This window comes from Leopardus geoffroyi, chromosome C1 (genome assembly GCF_018350155.1).
Source record: "Leopardus geoffroyi isolate Oge1 chromosome C1, O.geoffroyi_Oge1_pat1.0, whole genome shotgun sequence".
NCBI classification, from domain to species: Eukaryota; Metazoa; Chordata; class Mammalia; order Carnivora; family Felidae; genus Leopardus; species Leopardus geoffroyi.
In genome coordinates this window covers 54,747,966-54,775,247 of record NC_059328.1, presented here as the reverse complement: position 1 = coordinate 54,775,247, position 27,282 = coordinate 54,747,966, and the positions used below count along the sequence as shown (strand labels likewise).

Below are 27,282 nucleotides of genomic sequence, written 5' to 3'. Positions count from 1 at the left end.
TTGCAAATAAGCATATATCCTCAGGGTACATTCCCATTTAATAGCAGACCCACAGTACTATAATTCAAAGGGACTTGGTTGCCAGAGGTAGGAAATTCAAAGGGAAGGCTGCTCACCAGCACACACAGAGTTGGAAAAAATGGCACAACAGTCTGGATAAAGGTTAACTTTGGATTTCCTGGCTTTTGCTGATTTGAGCCACAGCCTTAATGCCATTTAAACACAGATTTCTGTCTGGGAATCCCATTACTTTTTGTTTCTAATATAACTTTTTTTCTTAAAGTACCCAAGGAAAATCTTTTAATGGAAGTGTACAGGACGAACCTACCATTACCATATCATTGTTGCTCACTTTGTCCCACAGATCTGATTAAGCTCTACCTAGTTATGTAAATCTGTACTTAGGAAGAGTCTAAAGCATGTTTTCAGAAATGCACTCTCTCTCTAGCACAAGTTTGATTAATTTGCACATTCAGCAAGTTCTCCATAAAGTCGTTAGAAGACACATTGTCGTTAGTTGTAGACACAAAATCAGGCCAATCTGTTATCACAGTGTGAATCCTAATAGCTGCGCAGAAGTTGGTTGACAATGAGCTTCCTTCAATGTCTGATCTCTGTCCTCATAATCCTCATACAAACATGGCACCTTATTTGTTAATAATGTGAATGCAACCGATGACTATTAAGCACCAGCCATGTATCAGGAATTCTATGAGGCCTAAAGATGCAGAGTTGAACAACACATACATCCACGTGGGCCTCTTCTCCAACACGGGCTTTTACTTTGGGATCTTATTTAACATAATACTTTGCTTTCTACTGTTGTCTTTAGCTAGAAGTCCCCCTTCAAATCATTCTAGTCAAGTTCTTATGCATCTACTTTGTACAGTGACTACAAAAAGAATACTGACAACAGAGAACATTCTTTGGATGGTTACCATATGTTACACCCTGTGCTAAGCACTTTATGTACATAATCTCATTTACTTCTTGTAACAAGGCTTGAGGCAGGTACTCTTTGTTTAATTTAATTTTTTATTTAATTTTTTATTTTAGAGAGAGAGAGCTAGTGCATGAGCAGGGGAGTGGGGTAGGGGAAGAGAGACAGAGAAAGAGATTGAGAATCTTAAGCAGGCTCCATGCTTAGTGCAGAGCTGTCGTGAGACTCAATCCCATGACCCTGGGATCATGATATGAGCCTAAATCAAGGTTCAGATGCTCAACTAACTATGCCACCCAGGTGCCCTGAGGCAGGTACTCTCAATGTTCCCATTTTGAAGATGATATCAAGGCTTGGAGAGGTTAAGCCACTGCTTAACTAACACATAGTAATTGGAGTAGCTAAGAAAGTTTGATTCCAAAAGATCTGTGCTTTTAACTATTATGTTACCTATTTTATGATGATCCTACATACTTGACAGATTGAATTAAACAGAATCCATGGCTTCTTCAAATTAAAACACAGCAGGGGAGACAGAAATAGATAAATACAGAATGAGAACTATAAACATATAAACATTTAATGGGGAAACTTAATGGGGTGCAAAGGAGAGGTAATAATTACAGTTCAGAGGAAGTAGGACAGGCTTGATCAAATGAGTGGTTTTGAGACACACTTTGAAGGGCAGGCTTTAAAAAGCATGGATGGTAGATATCACCAAGGAGGGAAATATCAGGAACAACTGTATTAAAATGGGAAAGTACTGAACACATTTACTGAGATTCTTGGTGACTGTTTGAGCAGAGTTGAGCACATTTAGTACAGACATAAGGTTAGAAGGTCCCCACCCATCTTATGGATGGTATGGACCACAGTTGTGGAGGCGGTGCTTGACTCAGAAGGAAGAAAGGAGCTAGTGAAGGTTTTTAGTGAGATAGGCAAACAGAAAAGTGCTTTAGAAAGTAAAAATGCTGTAGACACCAAGAGATGGATTGGTGAGAGGACCAAGTCAGGAAGAATATCTAGGGGGATATTGCAGTCATTCAAATGAGAAGAAATGGGTGAGGCAGAGGAAGAAACAGGGAAAGACAATCTGAAGAGACCCTAAGTGTCTTGCCAAGGACTCAGCGTTTAATTGGATAAGGGGTCATAAAGAAGTACTATTTTCCATTTAAAAAATGGGTACATGGGAAAATAGTGAAGTCATGAGCAGAAATGGGAAAGTAAGGAGAAGCTGGGGGAAGAGATATGTCACTTTCTCACATGCTGAATTGTAAGATCCTCGTTGATATCCCAAGGGAGACATCAAGCAGGAGGATTAAAATACGGGAATTAGAGCTATACATTTCAGAGTTACCTACAACCGTGGGGAAAGTTACAATGGCAGGGCGGCTTCTGGAGGGGGGAAATATAGAAAGAGGGAGCCCAAGGAAGAACTTCAGGGTTCTTGGAGAGGAGCCAAAGGAAACAGAAGAAAGAGTTAAAAGAGGATCAGTTGTGATAAATGCAGGGTGGTGAACTGTAACAAGAACTGCCCCTTCCCAAGCCATTTTCTTGAGATGAACTTTACGTGGGTGAAATATCTTGCTATTTGTTCAGGTTTCTGCTGTGAAGTTCACATTGTTCATAAGGCATTGGGGTGAGTTGGGCATAAGGTAACGGAGTTAAGAGTTAAGTAGGTCATCCAAAGCTCCTGGATTTCTGGAGTCTAAATACCCAATACAAGCTAAATATATAAACAAATCTCATACATATGAAGCACCTAAAGCTGATGAATTATTGTATGAATGGGAAGTTACTACAATGGTACAAAGTAATGATTAAAGGGAGGTAAGCATTATGAAACTTTTGTAGTTCAGGAAAGCAGAAAATTCGGAAGCAAGAGATGGACTTCCAGATCCATAGCATTGGTTCTCTGAAAGGATTTGAACAGTAAAAGCTAATGATACACGTCAGATAATAGCTGCTAGAGGAAAGGATCAGACAATTTACAGATCATTTATAGCCAGCATAGGAAAGAAACAAAACAAAATTCCTATCTGAGTACAGCCAGATTATTTATGAAATGATTCCAAAATTTTAAATCATAATGTTACATATTAATAATTAGAATAAGATGGCATGGAGAAAATAAAACACTTGATTAATTATGAAAACTGATGTACTTAGTTTTCCAAACTGCTAGAGAGGGCAATGCCAGATATTCAGAACCATGGCATGAGCAACATCTAGTGACAAACCCAGCACATTACAGTTTTGTGGAATAATCAGTGATGAGAGCTCTGTGGGTCTTTGAATGAGGGTAGGTCTGCATTGAACAATGAAATGGTTTTCTAAAAAGCAAAAATGCTACTTTCTTCTGCTATACCCTCTGGACTCTATTAATTTTGTCTTTCTCAGTTTCATACCTACATATAGTATTTTACTTATACTTTTCTTGTAACACTGATTTTAGTCTGTCTTATAGACAGACCTATACTATTGTAGTCAAGAGCACAGATTTGGAAGCGAGACAACATTGGTTTGTTTCTGAGTTTCACAATTACTAACTATGAGGCATTAGGCAACCTCTCTAAGCCCCAGTTTTTTTATCTGTAAAGTGGGGTGTTGTAAGAATTAAGTGAGTTATTATTCATGTACAACTCTTACAACAATGCTTGGCACATAAAAGCATTTACTCATTTATAGTTATTCTTATTAGTAGTAGGTATCGTTATTATTTTAAGTAAAGAATTGCATGTCTATCCTCCCAGCTGGTGAGAACGTTTCTGGAAGACTCATCTCTACCCCTACTGCAGTCAAGAGAAGTAATATCGTGCTTTACAGTTTACAAAGCATTTTCACATACATCATTTCATGTGATAAGAGAATGTTCTTGACCGTAAAAAAAATGGTGCAACCACCTATCTTGGTGGTCAAGCCTGAAACCTCCCTCCACAGTCAACCACCAACCCCTGTTGATGCTAACTTACAAATATTTATTATTGCCCACTGGATCCGCTCTAATGTAGATCCTCACCCTCTATTATGTGGATTACCAAAGCAGTCTTCCATTTGGCTCTTGGACACTAGTCTTTAGGTTTGTCTACTGTCCAAACCACTCTTCACTGTAATCAGAGCTATCTTTCAAAAACATTCGTTGGATTATGTATTTTCTTGCTTAAAAGCCTTTATTAGTAGCTCCCCACTGATTGTCTTCAGCTTTATAAAGACCAACTCCTTAACACAGGCCGTTCATGATGAGGTTCCTGCTTACTTTTCTAGCCTTGCCTTTCACCACTTCCTCATCTACTCACATTTTCTGCTTCAGCTGTGCTGAGCTGTGCTTCTCCACAATGTTCCTGACAACTAGACAGTAGTTAGTGCGTGGACCTTCTTCCTGCATACCCTTCTGCCTGGCTAACTCTTCTAGCTTCTCTGTAACCAAAGTGGGCTACTCGCCTGCCCAGCCAGACCTTTCAAAGTCCTGTGCATACCTTTCTATGATTGCTTTATTCAAAGATATTCAAACTGCTTATATACTTACAAATCTTTCAGTTCCCTTGAAAACATAGAAAATGTCTTATTGGTTAGCAAAGTGCCTAAATTGAAAAGTTTTTGTTAAAAGAAAGATTGAATATGATCCTCGTAACAGCGGGAAAGGTAGGCAGAGTAGAGTCTAATATCATCATTTTAATTTTGCATCCTCATTTTGAGTCTATGTACTAAATATCCATATGGTTTAATCATCTACACTCCCTGTATTTAAACCTTGGTTCCCCATTTATTAGGTAGGTTACTTAACCTCTCTAAGCATCAATGTCTTCATCTTTAAGACAAGAAAATTATAGTTCCCATAAGTTAAGGTTATGGGAATTCAATGAGTTGAAGTATGTAAAGTACTGTAAATAGTGCATAGCACATAGGAAATGCACTTTAATTTCATGTGCACTTTTATTTACAGATAATTTGGACACTGTAAAAGAGATTCAATGCCAAAGCCATGGTACTAGTAGGTGTGATGGCGGTATATCTAACTCAAGTCTCAAAGACCACTTACATTGCAACTTTTTTTGGTAGTTCATCAATAAATTGGTCTTAAATTTAAGAGATCTGTTATTAATGCTTTTCTTCTTCAGTCTTAGGTCTCATTTCCCTTGAGAGCTCTCTCTAGAGAACACTTAGTTCTCGCACAAATGGCAGCTTTAAAAAGCTCTTTGCCAATATAAGGCTTTGCAAATGGGGTAACCAAATGAAGGAAATAAGGATCTTCCTTCCCTGTGAATTTGCAGGTGGATTATCAAAACTCCGGCCTGTCCAGGGTGGTTCCTGCCATAGTTCTGGATAACATAACTGGCCTCACCAGTTTCCAGTACTTTATGTTCCCATTGGGAAATCAGTACCTTGGCGTACAAAGGCATTGCGTAAGAGATGACTACAACACAGGAGCAAAAGAGAAGCCAGTAGATTATTGCCACATCTAGGGAAACATCTGAAATTTCCTCTTGGGACCCAATGATGGTCTTGTTTTCTTTACTAGAGGGGCTTATTTCAATCTCTCTTTTGTTGCTAAAAGTTAAAGCCACTTGTAATTTTCCACTTACATTTTTACTTTTAATCCTTATCTTCTCACTCACTCTCCCTGCCTATATTTCCTCTCACTCTTCCGAAAGCATTCAGAAGAGAAATTAAAAACAAAACAAAAACAAAAACAGTGTTGCCTCTACTATTAGGGTTTAATACAGAGGAATTATGCAAGTTTTCCAACTCTTACATAAATCCATGACTGCTGTGTGCTGAATACGAGGAGCTCCTGAGCAGGGGACATTCCAGAGCCCTCACCTAATGGCCTTCACATTAAGACTCTAGACCTGTCTTTGCCCTTCTTTTCCTTGGCTCTACGGGTAGAAGGCAGGAAAAGCAGTGAGAGGCTTGGGGGTTGCTATTCTCTATTTGTTTCAATTCACTCTGAAGAGTAATAATCAGGTAAAATACCTTTGAAGGCATGACTTCAGTTTATCTCAAGCTACATGTGTGAAACTGGATTTTCCAACATGGTCCCAGTAAACTGAAATCCCAGAAAAACCTGGGCATTATTCAAGCTCCACTTCTTGTAATGAGAAATATAAATTCTTAAACTGACAAATATATAAAAGTGTTATTGTAATGTTGAAATATCTCCAAAAAAAATTGTGCCATTTTATTCACTCAAGACTTTCCTATATTCTATAATCAGTTTCTTCGATAGGGTGATATTATGTTGCCAACAGTGTTTTCTTGGGAAGAGCTGTTCTTTATTATGAAAGTGTGTCCTTCCTCCATTTTTTTCTTTTAATTTTAAGAAGTCCTTTTCTTTAAAAAAATGAGAATGATGGGGAGCCTGGGTGGCTCAGTCAGTTGAGCGATGGACTTCAGCTCAGGTCATGATCTCATGGTTTGTGAGTTTGAGCCCAGCATCCGACTCTGTGCTGACAGCTCAGAGACTGGAGCCTGCTTCAGATTCTGTGTCTCCCTCTCTCCCTGACCCTCCCCACTCATGCTCTGTTTCTCTCCGTCTCAGAAATAAATAAACATTAAAAAAATTTTTAAAAAATGAGAATGATACTAGGTAACTTACACATATAATTCTTATTTTCCTGAATTTAAAGTTGGCAACATTGTGTAGGTTTTGAGTTAGGGGGAAAATTTTGCCGGTTGGTAAAACTGAAAAGAAGGTACACCATGAATATTAGGGACCCTGCATACAGAATCATTCGAAATTAGATCTCTCTTTTTACAGCTGAAGACTGAGTTGGACGGTAATCTTTCAGGTCTCTTCAAGTTCAAAATTTTCATAACCTGTGACTCTTAAAACATCATCAGAGTTTAATCTGAAATTTGGTTGGAACCTTCTGAAAAGCCTCTGAATGACCCTGAGGCTCATCATGCTGTTTGGCAAGAGTTTGGGGAACTGTTAGCTGCCTTCCAAAGCTAGTCTTTCACCTGTGAAACATTATGTGAATGAAGCTCTAGTTAGTTTCAGCTCCCCCCATTTCCTGTGTTCTCCCCCTAGGAAGTCTAGATAGGTGTTTCTCTTGGTAAAAGAGACAATGCCAGGTATATTCACCGTCAAGCTCCCATGCAAATCTTGGTCAGAAACACCCTCGGTTCTACATGACCTGCAACAAAGTGGTTACCTCTCCTCTGGCCTCAGGCACCTTGACTCTGCACTCATCTGTTTTCTACCTGATAGTTGAGATTCTGCTTTGCAGTTTGAAGAACATAGGCAAGTAAGTCTAAGAGGTTTGAATATGGTCGGTCTTAGCTACATTGCAGGATAGAGCATGGCATATGGTTAGTGAAGGGATGGGCACATTTTTCTCAGTCTCTCTGAGTCTCAGTTTCATTATCTATAGAGTGGAGATGATAGTGGTACCTACCTGACAGAATTGTTGTGAAGATTAAAAGGAGTCACACATGCCAATGCAGCTGGTCCCACGCTACGTGCTCATTAAATGTTTCCTTCCACTCTGTAGCACAGTTATGTGGGTGTTCCTCTTACCTTTCTTATTAACTGTAACCTCCCTGGGAGCATGCAACCTTTCTGAGAATATCTGTTTTTAATTCATCTGTGATTATTCCACTGTTTTGTTAACCTTGTATCCCCAGAGCCTGGCACACTGCATGGCACATAGGAAAAATTCAGGAAGTATTTGTCAAATGAATGAAGAAATGAATTTTGGCCCGCCCACTGATTAAGACATTTTAGGGAAGGGGTGCTTATATTAGAATTTACTGGCAGAAATGCCCTGGAGAATCCGTTCTTACTGGTAGCTTTAAGATGTCCCCTGCCCCTTTCATAAGAGAGTGACCCTTTTTAGTTTCTTTTTCAAAAGCAGAAGAGAGCCCAGTGGAAATTTCCAGGCTGGAGACTTTAGGGAGCTACCAATATTTTTATAACATACAATGTTAAAAACAATTGTACGTGTGCCCAGAAACCTTTTAAAGCATGAATACCAGCATCCAACCTTATTTGGTTTCAGAAATTTAATAAACGAGTAATACAACCCAGTCATTGTTCCTTAAAAATTAGAGATCTACAATTAATAGCAGCAAAACAAAAACATCAGCTGTGTCTAATAGGGTGGTGGAGCGTGTCATGTCTCACCGAGGAGCCAGGCAACAAGTGGGCATTGAGTTAAGGTTCCAGAGAAGGGACACAGACATGTGGCTGGATGACAGCTCATTAAATGTCACCAAGCAGAGACTACTGAGAGAGGAGGCATGTCACCAACTACTGTTTTTCTTTTTGCCGTAGCCTCACGCTAACATGTTGCGGGAAGTTCTAGTATGATTTGCAAAAAAAGTGTTAAGGTTCTCAACTCATAAATGATTCAGCGGTTCTGGAAATGACGCTGAATGACAATTAAAAAAAGCATCAATAACAGATGAAATCTGCACACTGTGTCTGAGATTTTTAATACCCTTGGAGACCCCAGATACATATTTCTCATGCTGTAGAGCACTAATGTCTTTGAGGGTCATTACCGTCACCTCGGCTCACACTCATTTTTCTCCTCCCTCCTTCCCACGGGTTAAAGGGGAACAGTTGTTGTTGCTGCTGTGACAGGTTAGAGATGAGGTAAGTGTGAGATTAGAAGCCACATAGAGCTCGTACTTACTGCTCGCTTGGAAGTGAAGAGTTTCTTGACATCGCCTTCGGTGACAAATCATAGTCGCTATCTGATCGGTAGAGAAAGGACTCTCTCCGCTGGCTGTGCCCGGGAAAGGTGGCATGGAGCACCAACCCAGAGGAAGAGCTGGCCTGGGGGTCCAGTGGGCTCCGACCTGGGGAAGGGCCATTTTCCACATCAAAGCTTAAGAGAAAACAAAAAACTCTGGTCACATAACCATGGAGGAGGGCATCTGACATACACAGACATGAAGAACTAGTGTGTGCCAGGCACTTGACATAAAATTCCACACTTTATGCACAATTTTAATCTTCCAAACAGCTCTGAGTTGCAGTCATTATTATTCTCACTTTGTATGAGGGAAACAGTCCCACAGAAGCCCGGTCATCAGTAAATAATAAAGGCAGGATTTGAAGCCTAATGCAAAGCCCCATGCCTTTCAGCGGCAAGAACGACTTTGACAAATTCAGAATAGAAGCCAACCATGAAATAACTTGGTGATAATAAGCAACTCCAGAGACCGCATCTAACACAGCTCTAGGTGTCAGACACGAAACTATCACTTAAATGAGTCTTTGTAGCTGGGAGACTTCTTTGTGCCATAAATAAACATCATGGTCTATTAAGGATACAATATGCATATTTCTCAATGTTTCAGGAACAAAGTGCTATCCTGAAAACATTCACTGGCTGATTAGACGGGAGGCCCAGTCTGAGACTTAATAGTCACATGCAAGTTTAACCACAGAAAATGATTTAATTAATCTGATAATGCCAATTACCCTCCGGGGCTGCAGAGCTTTATGTCTTGAGGAGGATATGGCCAGTGGCTCCAGTATAGGAGAGCCCTTAAGGTTTCTGATCAGTCTGCTCCCCCTAGGAAGGTACCCTGAAGCCCAGAATTAGTTGAACAAGCTCTGATCAATGAACATACAGACGGGAGCAGTAGAGATTACGTCTCTTGTTTTCTCTCCCCCTCTCTTGGTATTACCATAGGTACTGTCTCCTTCCCATGCTCTCCATCATCCCTATTCATTTTCCCTGGAAGCACTACCTCCTTTAGCCTCAAAGTGACAGTAACGCTCTCGCCTACCATTTCTCTAGACCACTCACTGGTCTCCAGGTAAAGCTCTGCAGAGAGGTATTGAAGGAGGTGTGAGGCTGAGAATGTTCTTTCTTCCGAGTTAGACTACAATAGTGGGCTTCCTTTATATTCATCCAGCTGCCATAATTTATTTCTACACTCATGGTCCTTTTTTTTTTTTTTTTTCTTTCTTACTGGTTCTTACAATCTGCTCTCTTGGGGTGAGGTTTATATTTCTTTACTTTATAAGTTGCTTTCTGATCTATTATCCCACTTACCTCTCATAACAACTCTGGGAAGGATATAGTATGACCCCATCCTACATTTGAGGAAAATGAGGCTTAGAGAGATTTTAAATATTTGCTCAAGGTCACATGCTAGTACCTTGTAGAGCAAGTTACTGGAAGACCAAGTCTTCCAACTCTTTGTCTACAACCCCAGACCTCTCTTATCACAGAGTATCAGAATGGCTTGCTGGCTGGCTGAGTGCAATTTTTCTTCTGGATTCAAACAAAATTTGTGTTTGGTATGTAGACAGTCAGATGATGAGCGACCTTAGCTGTTATCTTGAATGGAGACAGGAGAGCAGCAAATTACCCTGAAGCTATAGGTTTCCTTGAAACTGGAAAGAAGAAATAACAGAATGCAGGGTTATAATGCTTCCCTGGAGACCATTCTGAGAAGCTGCTTTTAGCCAACCTACAGACTCCAGGTGTCTGATAAGAAGCAGCAGGTGAGAATCTCTGGTTAAAAGGACAAGAAAGGGCCATAACAACCCAATATGTATTTGGACTTTCAAGGCACCTGTGCGTGGATTTTCACAGCAGGATGATGGTCTTGGATGGGGCTGCCTTTCAAAGACTGCAGGCAAGCAGGCAGGTGGGCAATCACTCACACACGCCAGCTTGTTTCTCTGTCTGCCTAGAAGCAGAGCTATGTTGTAAGCCAACTACATCGCAGTGAGTGAAAATCTAATGAAAGCTGACTTGCAAACTTTCCTTGGGTGAGATCTATACTAGTTGTTGGGCAGAACAACAACAACAACAACAAACCCAAAAAAAACAAAACCAAAACCAAAACCAAACCAAAACACACAAACAAAAAAACACTCCTTTGTGGATAAGGGCTCCTTTGTGCCACCCAGATCCTGTGGAATGGGCAGGTCCTGATGATTGCTCTGAACTGTTCTTAAGGACAAAGAGGGGAGTTATAGATGGGACTACATAAAGCTTAAGAGTGGGCATGAGCTTTGAAGTTTCATGTATATTCACGTTATTCATTTGGGATGTATCTGTTCAGCCTTGATGCATATGAAAACATTAAAATGCTTTTGAAACACTTGGCAGCCAGCCATTGCCCCAGGCCCTCCAGAATTTCCTGGTCTCCCCGGTGATCCAGTAACTAAAAGGTTGGTGTCTGGAACAGCAGAGGTCTCTAGCTTTTAGCACTACGGCCTGCACCCATTTAATTGGTCAGTGTCCATGCAGTACCAGTCATTAAACATTATGACTGTGTGTTCCTGTGCTAAAACATTAGACAGGCACCACGTACATGTGACTACCAAACTCTTAGAACTTTTTCCATTGAGGGTTTCTGCCAGGGCTCACTCTGCCCTATTTTCTGCTGGAGGCATTCCTAGTGGGCAGAAAGTTTAAGTCAAGGCATTACCCTTACAGTGTATGTCACAAGGCATTCTGTCCCCAGTTAGTATCCAAGAAGACTGGTCTTACTAGGTAAGCAGGGACTAGATGCAGATACCCAAACTCTCTCCATGATGCTCTCTTTTGGTTTTGTTTTGTTTCTGTCTTTATTCTTTACCCTGCCCAAACTCTATAAACTCATAGAAGAGTCTGCTGGAATTCAGAAGAAGCCAGGGAAGAATTCTCTGGTGCAAAGAAGCAGTCTCAGGGAGACAAACGGCCTTTCATATTCCCTGAGGCACTGTTTCAAAGCAACCAACACAGATGTACAACTTAGGAACAAACATGAATCACCAACCAGACACCAGTCCCAGTCACAGCAAAATTAGCGGGCAGACATCACAATACATCCCGCAGATCCAGGGTGGGAGGAGGGGTGTGGGCAAGGAGAAGACTGAGGACAGACTTAACAAGCAAAATGAATAGACCACACAAACTGAAACACAATTAGGGAGAAAATGGATTCTAAAATATCAGAAACAAACACATAAATGGAAGAATTAATTTAGGATAAATTATTTAGGATGATTTTTTTTTGTCTTAAGCCTTAAGCAGGACACACATTTCACCTTTAGGCTTCTTAATATTAAAAAATCATTATAACAGTAGTGTAAGCATATTATATAAAATATAGACACTAGAGGGAAAAATACCACTTTTATTAGTAGTTTAGTATGTTTCCTTCTGAATATTATTCCTGTAGGCTTGGATGATTTTTTTTTACAAGTATTTTTCATGTACTGCACAGTTTCTGGAATTCTCATTTTCCATGCCCTGGAACTTGATGGTTCACCCAGAAGCTGTGCCATACTCTCCTATGCATTTTCCCTACTGTTGGCCATCGTACTTAAGATCTCAAATAACATTGTAGTTGATATCTTTGACCTTATAGCTACTTTAGTATTCACATGAGGTCACTCAGAAGTTTCAGACAGATTAAGTGAGTTTCTGAATATTTCACTGAACCTCCCTTGAAGGGGCTGCCCATATCCAGGACACGGACCGGAAGAGTATTGCCTTTTTTCTAGGACCAGAGACAGTCCCAGAACTGCTCTCTCATGTCCAGGATTCTCTGTGTTTCCTCCCTCCTGACCTGCTTGTTTCTCCCTGACTTGGCTGATCACCCTGGACTGAATCAATTGCTTGCTGTCTAAGTCTGAATATTTTAACAACTTTCTCCTCCTTGGTATTTAGACTTCTCGGCTTCTTGAGCCGGACTGATGGTAGCAGATGACACTGCGGGTATAAAGTGGTGCTCCCTGAAACTGGGGGGCCCTTCTCACCACTGTCTCCCATAAGTCGCTATCTCCCAAATTCAGCTCATGGCACCTCCTCCGGCAAGTTTTCTCTGACAGTGAGGCCCCAGTTTGATGTAAACACCTGTTCCTCCTCTGTGCTCTCCTAGACTTGATCACAGCACTTGTAGATCTCTACTTAATTCTTTCATTATTTAGCTGATTCCCAATAGATTCTTATTTCCCAGAAAGAAGGGACCCAATATTACTCACTTTCGTATCCCAGGCTCTGCATCAGAGCCTTGTAAATAATAGATCCTCAAAAGATGTCGGCTGAACCAATTAAAGAACACTGCAATTTACTGTGAAATGTTTCTCCTCTCCCTTCCCGCTTCCTGCCTCCTCACTCTCATCTCCATTCCCACCAACATGGGTTTTTGATGTTTCTTTCCAAAGAGTCTATACAGATGTGTATAGACTTAATTGATAAGTCTTGTAAGGCAATGATCTAAGAATAAAATTAAATAAAAGGAAGTAATAAAATAAAGTAAAATAAAATGAAATAAATAAAATAAAATAAAATAAAATAAAATAAAATAAAATAAAATAAAATAAAATGAAACACACTTCTATGTTCTCCTGGAACAAAACAATCTTATGTAGAAAAATACCTGCCTTAGATATTTGAGATGGTGACATCTTCACACAAACCCTATAATAGGAAAAGCTCTCCCATGCCAGTTTCTGTTTGCCATCTTCTCATCTCCTTCTTTTTAATAAAAGCAAGACTCTTTTCTCTGCCCTGCACTTTCTCTGCTGGCGGTTTCATTCCCTGGGAATGCATGCAAAGCCAGGCCCGAGCTGGTGCAGAAAGGGAGCCAGCAGATGGCAGAAGACAGCTGCAGCTTCCTCGGGCTGCACCTCCCAGCCTCCAACAGCAGCAGGTGGGGCTGCTTGCCAGTCTCCGAGGGAGAATGTGACTGAGGCCTTATTCATAAGCCTGGGAGGAAAAATCAGGGATAAAGAACAGAACCGCAAGGTCTACATGAAACCTTTTATTAAACTAAGAGAAGCTCTACTTCCAAGAATTCAAGCTAAGCCAGGTGATTGCAGAATTGCCTGCAATTGTTCCCAGGGTGGTTGTTTCCTGCCCCCCAATTACTGCGCATACCCCAATTTCTGTTACAGAAATTCACGAAACAACATCCAACAAATAATTCATTTCGGAATCAGAGGAGACTTTTCTCTTTCCGCTCAGTCCTCGAGTTGAGTCTCTGGCTTATTGTGATAAATAGCCCCACTGTAAAGATGGCGAGCTCTCTAAAAAAGGTTTAAATTTACAGGTCAGCACAGTAGCTCACCACCATTTGGGGAGAGTGCCCCACTGTCTCAATTTTGTGTTCCTTCCTTCCTTCTTTCCTTCCTTCCCTCCAACCTTCCTTCCTTTCAAGTTTATTTATTTTGAGAGAGAGAGAGGCAGAGAGAGAGAGAGAGAGAGAGAGAGAGAGAGTATCCCAAGCAGGCTCTGTGCTGTAAGTGAGGAACCCAATGTGGGGCTTGAACTTCCAATACACGAGATCATGACTTGAGCTGAAATCAAGAGCCAGACACTTAACCGACGGAGCCACCTGGGCAACCCTTTGCATTTCTTTCTTAAAAATTTACTCACTGAATATCTCATACATCATTGAATTTTTATAACTCCAGAAGGCGAATTCTCTTCTTCTCATTTCAAAGAGGAGAAAATGGAGGCTCCAAAACGTGAAACTTCATTTGAAAAATTCTAAAATGTGATCTCCTTTAATTACACTGTACAGTTTGTGCCCAGGGGTCTCTCTTCCCATGTCCCCATGACCCTTCTTGATCCCAGAATCTACCACACTGGATTGTATTCCTCTGTTTACTTATTTCTTCCACATCACCAGACTGTGACCTTGAAGCAGGGACTAAGCCTCATTTCTTTTGTATTCCTGTTGCCTATAACTGAGTTTCACACCAAAAGGCATATAACCAGTGAACGAATGGGAGGATCTCACCATTTATGTTTCTCCTCTGACAAAAAGCTTGTTCTATCTGGATTAAAACCTCTGGCAGGTGAAGACTTCTGAGAAATCCCTCAGTGGAGTTAACTGGTTCCTCTTTACCCATACTCACACCCCCCCGCCCCCACCTCCCGACATGATCCCTGGAACTCCATCCCAGGAGTTTTGCCTTTTGAAAACTTTTGTGTCTAGGTTTGTGTATGCATAGATGGTGGTAGTTTATCTTTGAGAAAATGCCATGTTTCTTCAAAGTTCTGTTGGAAAATATTTCCATCAATTGTACTCAGAAATTAGCATCTTCAAATGCTTGCTTATAGTTTCAATAAAAATAAACATACTTAGGTTAGCCATCACCTCAGTGTGATATCTGGTCCCTGTAGATGGGCAAGGTGCATGGGGGCATCCATTCTTACCCACAGTGACAGTGACCCACCTTTATACAATTAATGGTGGCAGGATGCCAGTCCTAGATTTTTTAAAAAAAATTTAAAGTTTATTTATTTATTTTGAAAGAGAGAGGCACATGTAGGGGAGAGACAGAGAGAGAGGGAGAGAGAGAGAATCCCAAACAGGTTTCACACTGTCAGTGCAGAGCCCAATATGGGGCTCAAACTCACGAACCGTGAAATTATGACCTGAGCCAAAATTAAGAGTCAGAGGCATAACCAACTGAGTTACCCAGTTGCCCTTGCCATCCTAATTAAAAAAATTTTTTTGGGGGCGCCTGGGTGGCTCAGTCGGTTAAGCGTCCGACTTCACCCGGGTCATGATCTCACAGTCCGTGAGTTCGAGCCCCACATCAGGCTCTGGGCTGATGGCTCAGAGCCTGGAGCCTCCTTCCGATTCTGTGTCTCCCTCTTTCCCTGCCCTTCCCCCGTTCATGCTCTGTCTCTCTCTGTCTCAAAAATAAATAAACGTTAAAAAAAAATTAAAAAAAAATTTTTTTTAATGTTATTCATTTTTGGAGAGAGAGAGAGAGAGAGAGAGAGAGAACGCGTGCGCAAGTCGGGGAGGGGCAGAGAGAGAAGGAGACACAGAATCTGAAGCAGGTTCTAGGTTCCGAGCTGTCAGCACAGAGCCCGATGTGGGACTCAAACTCACGAACTGTCAGATCATGACCTGAACTGAATTTGGACACTTAACCAACTGAGCCACCCAGGTGCCCCATCCAGTCCTAATTTTTAATGAAGGACTTAACTGTGCAAAATCACAGCCAGCGTGATGCAGAGCCCATGTCCTAGCTGCAGGTAGGCAGACCTCCTCTGGCCATAGTTACAGGAGAATATTGCAGCTCTTCCCTGAGAAGCCAGTGCCAAAGTCTGTGACTTCCCTCCCATAGAGTAGGAAGGAGAACTATGATATTCAGCTCATCTGAATTCTAGAAGCGGCTTCCCACTGCCTTCTTTTCTTCCTAGGGGCTTTGAAAATTACATTCATGGCAATAATCCAAAATTGCTTTCCCCACAGAGAGGTTTAACCAGAGGTAGCAGAGTAATGCTGAAGAGCTCTGGGATTCTGGAGATCTGGCTTCCAGTTCCGGCTCTGTGAGGAAACAACTGGAATTAAATGGAGACTCCCCATATCCTGACCTCCACACCGTAGTCCTTCTCCCCTGAGGTGAACGAAGACAAGAATGAGTAGAAGATCTCTGAGGCACGTCTGAGATTAGACATCTTACAGACATTTTGGAGATGGAAGAAAGACTGGTTGTCAAGTGAGGCTTGATGTGATTTTATATTGTTAATGACCATTCATTCATTCATTCATTCAATGCCCACTATAAAATAAGGTACTGTTCTAGGCCTGAGAATGCTGCAATGTACAGGACAGACAAGGTCCTTGTGGGGAGGTAGGGACAATAAATAAACCAAGTAAGGTAATATCAGATAGTGATAACTGCTATGATGAAAATAAAACATAACAGTGTGGGAGACACAGATATGGAGAAGAGTGTTTCTTTAGTTTGGGTGGTCAGCAGACCCACTCTACAAGCCACAAAGGTGGTCTCCTGCTCTACACCAGGGCACGACCCCATCTTTCCCACATGGTGTCACTTGAGTTGAGATCTTATGGAGGTATTGGGAAAGTCTATCCTTGGATTCTTTCTGATCTCCATTTCTGTCCCCTTTTTAGCCAAAGAATTCAGTCAGATGATACTTGTGTTTGAATTTGGTGCCATTTATTAAGCTAGTGAATTAATTTTCTTCATCCCTGCGCCATTTCTGAGCTGAGTTAGTTGCTCCATTATCTCATATGGCTATACTTGTCTTAATATCTATGTATCTTCACCATAGCACTTGTCTGGCCTAATTGTTAGAGTCTGCCTCCAAACTGCTGTGTTCCTCAAGAACACAGAACATATTTTTCCTACTTTTTCACCTCATTGCTAACAGCCATGTCTGTCAGAGTAGGGGTACTTAATAAATTTCTGATGGATATGCCAATGAAGGAATGAATGATTTGGGACCAAGGAAATTTTACCAGCTCTCCTTGATACCCATCATAGATAGCACAGATATACTTCTCCAACAAGAAGTGATGTGCGTGGTGTGGGGACACCAAACTGTCTTCTGCTCTCTTCTGACCCCTAAAACTAGCTGACCCCTTCAGCCTAACTGACCCCTAAAAGCTAGCTCCATAAAGAAGAAATGGGTTTGCTACCAAATGTCACCTGTAGAGAGGGCTGGAATACCTTACATAGGGTACTGAGCCCAAGAAGAAGGCAAAGGGTCCTATTTGGTAGCAGTCACCCTTATCACTTGGTGTTGACAGTGTCAGAAATAGAAGTGCCAAGAATATTCCTGTTAATGTTTTTTGTTTGTTTGTTTGTTTGCTTTTTGTAGAAAGCTTTAATATTGCTGAGGAAAGTTGCAACTTCTTTCTTTTAGTTGTTGTTTGAGATCCTTTCTTGGGTCATAAATGTTTCGCCAAAGAAATGCATAAACAAAACAAGTAATACCAATGCTTCATTTTTCTAATGAGATTATAAGATGGGGTCACTTTAAAAAAAAGCCTTTCTTTTCAAAAGGTAGGGAGAGTATGGTAATGTGGTCCTTTAATAACTTCACATTGGGTTGTTTCTGTGTTATATGATTCGATGCACAAGGAAAACAAGATCAATCCTATCTCATAATTATAAGAACATGATTTCTAACAAGTTTGCAAAGTGTTCTGTCAATATATTTCCAGGTAAAAAAATGATTTTCAGAAATGTTAATGTTATAAAGCAAGTATGTGTTTCTTTCTGTGTCCTAATCATGGCTGAAATTTCACAAACCTACTCTCAGATTTTCATCCACTTAAATCTCATAAGGGTTAGGACAACTCTTAGCAGTAATGGTCACTTTCTATAGGGCAGTGATTCTGAGGAAAGGTAGGGGTCCCCCAAATGAGAACAATTTTGTGTGGGAATGTATTTTGTACGTGGACTGTATAAAGGGGGTTGAGGGGTACCAGGATTGAGAACTTACTACTCTGTATTGCTGCTGCCCTAAGTTGCATTTGGGGTATACAAATTTCCTAATAGTTCAGTATTTTCCAGCCTCCATTTTCCATCTTTTCTAAAAGATTATCATAAAAAATATTCACAGAGTCTCTTAACTGGATATAAATACTCCCATTTATACATTTGGTAGCCCTACCCCAAATAAAATCTGTTAATTAAATTATTTATTTAAAAATATTATGTCAGCTTCCAGTAGCTTGAAGGCAACTGAAATTCCCTTCAAGAGAAATGATCCTGATCTGGAAAAACCAGTTCTCACCCAACCAATGATGGCTTCCAGAAATTGTTGCTTTCTTTAATAAGTTCTCAGATATCATCTGGAAATCAGTTCTAGAATTCTGCTTGATATCTATAGCTAAGATAGTGTAGATAAATGGTCACTTAGCTCATTGATATACACTCCAGTGATGGGGGACATGTTAATCCCATGAAATAGTGAATTTCACTTTTGGATTGATTTAATCATTTACAGCTTAGGCCAGAAAACTTGAATTAATTTTAATCTTTAGCCCAAACCTCCCCCACCCCCATCCACTTACTCAACCAATCTCCCTCACTGTGCTAAATGGACCTGCCATCTACTCAGATGAATCATCCACAATTCACCTCCTTCTTCAAATCCCCTTCGTCTTTTTCAGTTGGCCAAGGAGGTCTACCCATCCTATATCAAAACTATACACTTTAGTTTTGCTGCTACCATGGTTTAAGTGCATTAAAATATCACTTAAACTAGAATAGCCACCCTATGAATCTCCGTGCTTCCACTTTTGCCCAGTCCTCCAAATTCTGCTCCATATAACAGGAAGGGCAATCTCTTAACATAAAAATCAAATCATGTCATTGCCTTTAGAATAAAATCCAACCTCCTTACGATGGATTCCAAGTCCCTATATAATCTAGTCCCTGCCACCATGCATGTGTGTGTGTTTTGTTCACTGGCATATTTTCTTTGCTTTGAACACTCTCTGGCTCACAGAAAGTACTGAAAAAATATTTGTTAAATTGATAAATAAATGCTGGTCTCTCTGCTTGTTCTCTCCTCTCTTCTTTGCATGGTTGTCTTCTCATTCTTTAAGCCTTGGATTAAGTTAGCTACTAAAAAATTTTCCTTCCCCAGCCCATTATTTGTTAGGGCCCTTTTTCTTCATAGCACCTATCACAACTTTTTGCTCTACCTATTTGTATGCTCATTATTTTTAAATTGTCTTCCTCTCTCATAAAACTTTAAGGTCTAGGAGGGTTGCCTGTTGTATTTACCAATGCATTAACTAGTACCTGGCACTGGGCCTGAGACATACTGCTAGTTCAGAACTAATGTCTGTTTGATAGATTAATGAATGAATAACTGAGTGTATAGTATATTAAACACTAACAATCATCTCAATGATTCATAGCAGACTCATCATTTTGTTATTTAAACATATATATTTCTTTATAAGAAGAAGAGCCCATTTGTTGACTTCCTATCATAGGGACAGCTCCCACACTACTCCTAAGGAAGCTCAAATTTTAAATTTCAATAAAGGTAAAAACTTGTAATGGCATTTCTTGCAATTATTACTCTGGGCTTATTTCAGAAAATTAGACTAGTTTTCAGATCAAGTTTCACAAGTCATTGACCTTTCAGGAAGAACTACAAGGAGGTGTTGAGGTCTGCATGGAGGCTGCATGCCTGGTTCTAGGCATGTGAAATGCCATTACTTAATTCTTCAAGAACTGCATATTTTTAAAAATAATTTATATTCTCTTGAGAACAAGTAGGCTATATATCTCCTTTCTGGTGGAGGTATGGGGGTGGAAGGAATGGCAGATTGGTTTGCTATAAACTCAAATAATAATCACAAAATTGGAAATCACTGCCTCAGCCTCCAGTCTACTGAGCACTTAATAACATTTACATCAGTTAACATCTGGCCTCTAAATGTTATCAGTCTTAAACACTGCATCTGCAGACAGCCTGGCATTTGAATTTTAAAAATGTTCTTTTAGGAAGGAAGGAGGGGTGAGAGAAGGGGGGATAAGAGAAAGGAAAATCAGAAAAATGTGATCCCAGAATGGTTTCTTTTTGACTCAGGCGGTAAAGCTAAGAAAAGTTACACGTTCTTTCCTCATAGGTATTGAGCACTTACAATGTGCCAGGCCACATATTCAGTGTTGGGTATATACTAACTCATTTCATTGCTAGGGTCACTCTGTGGGGAAGTTGTTCCTCTGATTCTACGGATGTGACAACTGAAGTTCAAAGGGTTTAAATAATTTGCTGAGGATCACTGAGCTATTAAATAGTGGATCTTGGATTTAAACTTGGAAACCCGGTTTGATTGTATCCATTAACAGATCAATCGACTCACCCACATCAGTAAACATATGCTCGGTCTTTCCTCTTGTTAACATAGATAAATTTTCATGATTGTATCTGAAGCCAAACCCTCTGTTGTGAGCCCTATTCACAGACTGTGCTACTGCATCATCATTTTCCATTTTGCACATCAGCAAACAATGAAAATGTAAAAAATTTCATATAAAACAAACCAATCCACAAACAAAAAATAACAACCAAAAAGACTTCCACCAGACATATGAAAACAGAAAGAATTCATCACCAGCATACCTGAAGGATAAGAAATGTTAAAGGAAATCCTTCGGGCAGAAGGAAAATGATACCAGATAGAAATCAGTATTTCACAAAGGAATAAAGCGTGTTTTTTTTTTTTTTTGCTTCCTTTAAAAATCTTTTCCAAATACAATTGACTGAAGATAAGAAATAAGAAAGAATAACCATGTATTGTGAGGCTTATAATGTACATAGAAGTAAACCATATGACAATGACAAGAGTACAAAGGCAAAGAAGGAAGAATGAAAGTATATTGTGGGAAGGTTCTTATACTATATGTGAAGTGGTATAATATTGCTTGAAGGTAGACTGGGATAAACTAAAGATTTACACTAGAAACACTAACGTAGCCATTAAAATAAAAAAAAAACATGAAGAACTTTACCTAAGGAAATACAAAAGGAAGCATAAAACACTTACTTATCCAAAACAGCAGAAAAAGAGAAAAAAGCATATAATGAACAGATAGGATAAATAGAAAACAAATAGCAACATGGTAAGTATAAACCTAACCATGTTAATAATCTCTTTAAATGTAAATAGTCTAAACATTGCAATTAAAAGGCAGATGACCTAACGGTATGCCGCCTGTAACAAACCACTGTAAATATAAAAACACAAGTTAAAGAACAGGGAGTGGAAATATACATACCATATAACACTAATCAAAAGAAATCTAGAATGGCTATGTTAATATAAGAACAAGTAGATTTCAGAACAAAGATTATTATTAGGAATAGAGGGTAATTTCATAATGATAAAGGAGAAAATTATAAAGAAGACATAACAATTCTAACAATTTATGAAACAGAATTTCAGAATACACGAACAAAAAAACAAAAAGAAAAGCAAAAGAGGACAAATAGAATAATCAAGAAGTATAGTCTTGTTAACTGATTGAAACAATAGAAACCCAATAAGGATATAGAAAACTTGAACAACACTATCAATTTGACATAACTGACATTGATACAACACCACACAGAACAACAGCTGACTACACATTGTTTTCAAGTGTACATAGAACACTTACCAAAACAGACAATATTCTAGGCCATAAAACAAGTATCAGTAAGTTAAAAAAAAATCCAAGCCGTAAAAAGTATGTTCTCTGATCAGAGTGGAGTTAAATTAGGAATCAATAACAGAGAGATCTCTAGTAAAGCTCTAAGTATTTGAAACTAAACATTCTAAATAAATCATGGGTCAAAGAAAAAAATCAAAGGAGAAATTCGAATTTTGACTAACTGAAAATATTACATATCAGAATCTGTGGGATATAAGCTAAAGCAGTACTTAGAGGTAAATCTGTAGCACTAAATGCCTTTATTAGAAAAGACTAAAATAAATAACCTCACTTTCTAGATTCAATTAGAGAAATAAAAGCAAATAAAACCCAAAGTAAGCATAAGGGGAAAAAGGATAAGAATGGAAATATTATAGAGGAAGAGAGAGAGAATCAATGAAGACAAAACAGGTTCTTTGTGTAAATATGACAAACTTCTAGTCAAATTTACCAGGAAAAAAAAGAGAAGATGCAAGTTAAGAATATCAGGCATGAAAAAGGAGACATCAGTACAGATTCTAAAGGTATAATAAAAATAATAAGGAACTATTATGAGCAACTTTATGCCAATAAATTCTACAACTTAGATGAAATGGATAAATTCCTTGAAAAACAAAAACTACTAAAACTCACTGAAGAAGAAAGAAATAACATGAAGAGGCCTATACCTATTACAGAAGTTGAATGTTTTTAAAATTTAAACCATTTCTCACACACACACACACACACACACACACACACACACACACACACACACATAAACCCTGCAAGCCCAGATGGCTTTTCTGGTGAATACTGCCAAAAATTTAAAGAAGAAATAATACTAATTCTACACACCCCTTCAGAAAGTTGAAAAGGAAGGAATACTTCCCAACTAATTGTTTCAAGTCAGCATATTTCTGATATCAAAATCAAAGACAACTCAAGAAAAGAAAACATACAGATCACTTCCCCCATAAATACACATGAAAAAGCTCTTAACAGAATTATAGTAAATCTAATCCAATAATATATAAAGTGGTTGACACATGATGATCAAGTGGGGGTTATTCGAGGAATATAAGGCTGTTATAACACTCAAAAGACAATCAAGGTAATTTCCCATATTAATAATAATAATAACCAAGATCATCTCAGTGGGTGCAGAGAAAAACATTTGACAAAATCCAATATCCATTCCTGGTAAAAAGTTCTAGAAAACTAGCAATAGTGGGGACATCTCTCAACCAGGTAAAGGGCATCTATGAAAAAGCTAACATCTAACATCACACTTAAGAGTGAAACACTGAGTTATTTCCCCTTAAAAGTAGGAAAAAAGTAAGAATGTCTGTTCTCACCACTTCAAGTGAACATTTTACTGGAAGTTCTTAGTGCAGTAGGCAACACATATATCTATATCTATATCTATATCTATATCTATATCTATATCTACATCTACACTAAAAAGGAAAAAGTAAAATTATCTCTATTCATAGGTGATATGCATGTCTACATAGATTCACTGCAGCTTTGTTATCCTAAAAAATGGAAACAACCCAAATGTAACAGGTGAATAGGAACACAAGTTGTAGCCCATTCATGCAATGGAATACCACTTAGCAATAAAAAAGAACAAACTATCAATACCTGCAACAATCTGGATTAATCTCAAACTAATTATTCTGGGTAAAAGGAGGTAGATCAAGAGTACTTAATGTATGGTTCCATTTATCTAAAATACTAGAAAATAAAACTATAGTGACAGCTCATCAGTGATTTTGCGGGGATGAAGGGTGGTACCAGGAGGGTTGGGAGGAACTGCAAAAAGAAACTTTTGGGTTTGATGGATATGAATTATCTTAGAGGTAGCAATAATTTCATGGGTGTATATGTGTCCAATTTTACACTTTAAAAAGTAAAGTTTTTGCATGCTTTTTGTACCTAAATAAAGATTTTTTAAAAAATGGACTTGTGATTACTCCATGCTGTCCTCCACTTATTGCTTAATTTTTCTTTTTCTTTTTCTTTTTTTTTTCTTTTGCAGTCTTTTAAAAGCAAAATTCTTCAAGAAGTTGTCTTCACTTGCTGTCTCCACTTCCTTAACATCTACGTTCTTCTCAACACGGTATAATTAGGATTTGGTTTACAGTACTTCATAGGAAATCCCTTTTGTTGAGATCATTAGGATCCTACGTCTTGCCCAAACTAACAATCAATTCTTACTCACCATCTTTTTCAAAATGTCATGAGCATTTGACATGTTTATCCTTCTCTTATTCTGACTTTTTAAAAAAATTTTCATTCATTTTATTTTTTGTATCATTTCCAGCACATAATTATAAAATAAAGAGGTTAACACAGGCCCATGTGCAAACAAGTGAGAATGTGGCCCCACCATATTTCAGGCACTGAGCATCGCCACGGTTGTCCACTTTGATCAGTGTTTAATATATGTGGGATGTACAGGCATCCAGAAGTTCAGAGTGTAAACATGGTTTCATGCTAGCAATAGCCATAAGATACTCTGGTCCTAAGTGTTTTCTGTAAGTTGTTTTATCCTGAAGGTTAGCACACATGCAGTGTCATCACTGAAAAGCAGATCCTTGTTTGAGGATTCAAACAACTGGAATATCTTGTATTCAAACCCATTTCTTCCAAAGAGCTCCTGTTGGTTGAAGAGAATTCTGTGAACAAAATCTGCCTTACGTTTCCTTGAGATCACAGCATGATTTACAGGAATGCTGATGCATAGGGGCACATGTACCCCAATGTTTACAGCGGCACTTTCAACAATAGCCAAATTATGGAAAGAGCCTAAATGTCCATCAACTAATGAATGGATAAAGAAGATGTGGTTTATATATACAATAGAATACTACTTGGTAATGAGAAAGATGAAATCTGGCCATTTGCAGCAACATGGATGGAACTGGAGGATATTATGCTATGTGAAATAAGCCAGGCAGAGAAAGACAGACACCATATGTTTTCACTCATATGTGGATCTTGAGAAGCTCAACAGAAGATCATGGGGGAGGGGAAGGGGAAAAAAAAAAGTTACAGAGAGGGAGGGAGGCAAACCATAAGAGACTCTTGAGGACTGAGAACAAACGAAGGATAGATGGGGGCTGGCGGAGAGGGGAAAGTGGGTGATGGGCAGGGAGGAGGGCATTTGTTGGGATGAGCACTGGGTGTTGTATGGAAACCAATTTGACAATAAATTATATTTAAAAAAGAAAGCTGACTAGATCTCTGGATATGAAAAGACTCCTTCAAAATCATATCTTCCATGCTGACTATTTTGACTTTCAGGATATTACCTTCTCCTGGTTTTCTTCCTATTTCATTGGCCCGCCTAGGTCCTTCATCTGTCCCCAAATTCTACATGTTGGAGAATCCTGGGACTCAGCTCTCAACCTTGTTTTCTTTATATTATTCAGGTGATTCTAGGTGATTTTATCATTGCATTGATCATGGTATAAAATACTATCTCTTCACCAATGACTCCCTTGACTCCCTAATGTGTTTAAAATGATGACAACTGGGGCGCCTGGGTGGCGCAGTCGGTTAAGCGTCCGACTTCAGCCAGGTCACGATCTCGCGGTCCGTGAGTTCGAGCCCCGCGTTGGGCTCTGGGCTGATGGCTCAGAGCCTGGAGCCTGTTTCCGATTCTGTGTCTCCCTCTCTCTCTGCCCCTCCCCCGTTCATGCTCTGTCTCTCTCTGTCCCAAAAATAAATAAACGTTGAAAAAAAAATTAAAAAAAAAAATAAAATAAAATGATGACAACTACAGGAAGAATATGATGAATGGTTAAGAGGCTCATCATCTAGACAAAACTGGAAATCTCAAGAACAGCAAAGGCAGTTTAAAGGGCAAAGGCCTGAAAATGTGGGAGAGATGCCAGGTGCTGCCGGAGAGGCTCTCAGACTGTGTTTTCCAGGGCATTCAAAACACTGTCTGCACTGCTTTTGTACATCACTGCCCTCAGCTCTGGTGGTAATTTTATGTAAAATGCATCCAATTTCTATAAAACTACTTAGCATTGATTTTGCATCTGAAGAGTTTCAGAAACGTCACCATTCCAAAAATAAATGGTATCATGATTCTATTAGAGCTCAAGGAAAGTCTCCAGGCTTTACTATTCTTTGCCATTATTTTTAGAAATTAAATCTTCCTGTAATCTAAGCCCAATGTCTCTGAGCAGGTCACAGCTTGCTCTTCATCAGGGTAGACAGCCCTTCTTTGCATTCCCTAAAGGTGGGACCAGTCAATCTTGGGGGATGGACTCACCATTACAGAATCCTTAGGGAACTATGAGGTTCTTTTACCTCACACTTGGCCTTCACATGGAGGATGAAAACCCTAAATCACTATGACAGGCTTTAGCTTTTCTTTCCAGAGCAATCTTTACAGAAGAGGTATATATATATAGCATTGGTGTTTTGAAGTGAACAGAGAAGTCCTTTTTAACCAATGTGAATTCTTTATCTTCTTCAGATATCAATTCTCATTCATGATCTTGTTATTTTGGAAAGAGCATTGTTCCTTTACAAATTCATCTTTTCAATAACAGAAACAATGACTGCCTCAAAATATAAGTAGTTGAGGAAACCCAATTGCAAAGTACTGTCTTCCTTTCAATTGCTTTTCCTACAACCCTGTCTTTTGACTGACTCACTCACAGTGAAACAAGTCACTTGAAGGGCCGATTTATTTGCTAGAGGTGTCCCGTGAAGATTTCATCTCAGTTCTGTCAATAATCCCATTTCCTCATTTTATCTTTTCACAACCAATTCTTTCAACATGGATTTCCTCTTTAATAATCCAATTATCTTAACTTACTGGTAAATTACCCAGTCTAACCAAAACATCAGATTCAGTAATCAAAAGGACAGAGGGCTCTTCAAACGGTGTTTCTGACTCACATATTTCTGACTCACAGATGGATGTACTATGTTCTGTGCCACCTCAATAATATGGCATTACTTGGACAAATAAAAAACACAACCTTATGCAGCCTGTTCTTACATATTTTCCTCTCAATTTTATAAATGAGTCACTTAACTTCAATATTCTTCAAATATTTTTATTTTATTTTATTCTGAAATGTGGCCATTCTACTCTAAACAAGGAAGCCACAAAACTCATTCCATTTTTCATACAGGTTTTACAATTTTACAAATATACAATTTCCATGCCACTTTGACTATTTTAACGGAAATAACAGATGCTTAAGGTCATTTTTTATTGAATATAAATGGGAGCAACTCTTATTCTATTGGGAAAATTGAGTTTGGGGATAGTTGATATTTTGTTTTGTCTATTTATAGGCTAACAGTTCTGATGTACCAACTACAAATCTCATTGCTATTTTGAAAAAATATATATAACAGAAAAGGACACAAAACTCTCAAATCTCCCTGAACAACTCCTGCAGTAGGATTATCGTGTCTTCTTGGAACT

At 39.1% G+C, this 27,282-nt stretch overlaps 1 protein-coding gene and 1 long non-coding RNA gene across 4 annotated transcripts in view; one reads left to right on the top strand and one right to left on the bottom strand.

The window, feature by feature from the left end:
• Nucleotides 1-27,282, bottom strand: part of PDE4B (phosphodiesterase 4B) — a 540,618-nt gene that overhangs the window by 117,645 nt on the left and 395,691 nt on the right. For all 3 annotated transcript variants that reach the window (XM_045477724.1, XM_045477723.1, XM_045477725.1), the window contains one exon: nucleotides 8,581-8,775. In XM_045477724.1, coding sequence (XP_045333680.1) covers nucleotides 8,581-8,775 — 195 coding nt within the window. The remainder of the gene's footprint in view (nucleotides 1-8,580; nucleotides 8,776-27,282) is intronic.
• On the top strand, nucleotides 15,966-24,105 carry LOC123598021. The gene is made up of 2 exons (XR_006712351.1): nucleotides 15,966-16,367; nucleotides 23,863-24,105. It is a non-coding gene; the product is annotated as an uncharacterized LOC123598021 (long non-coding RNA).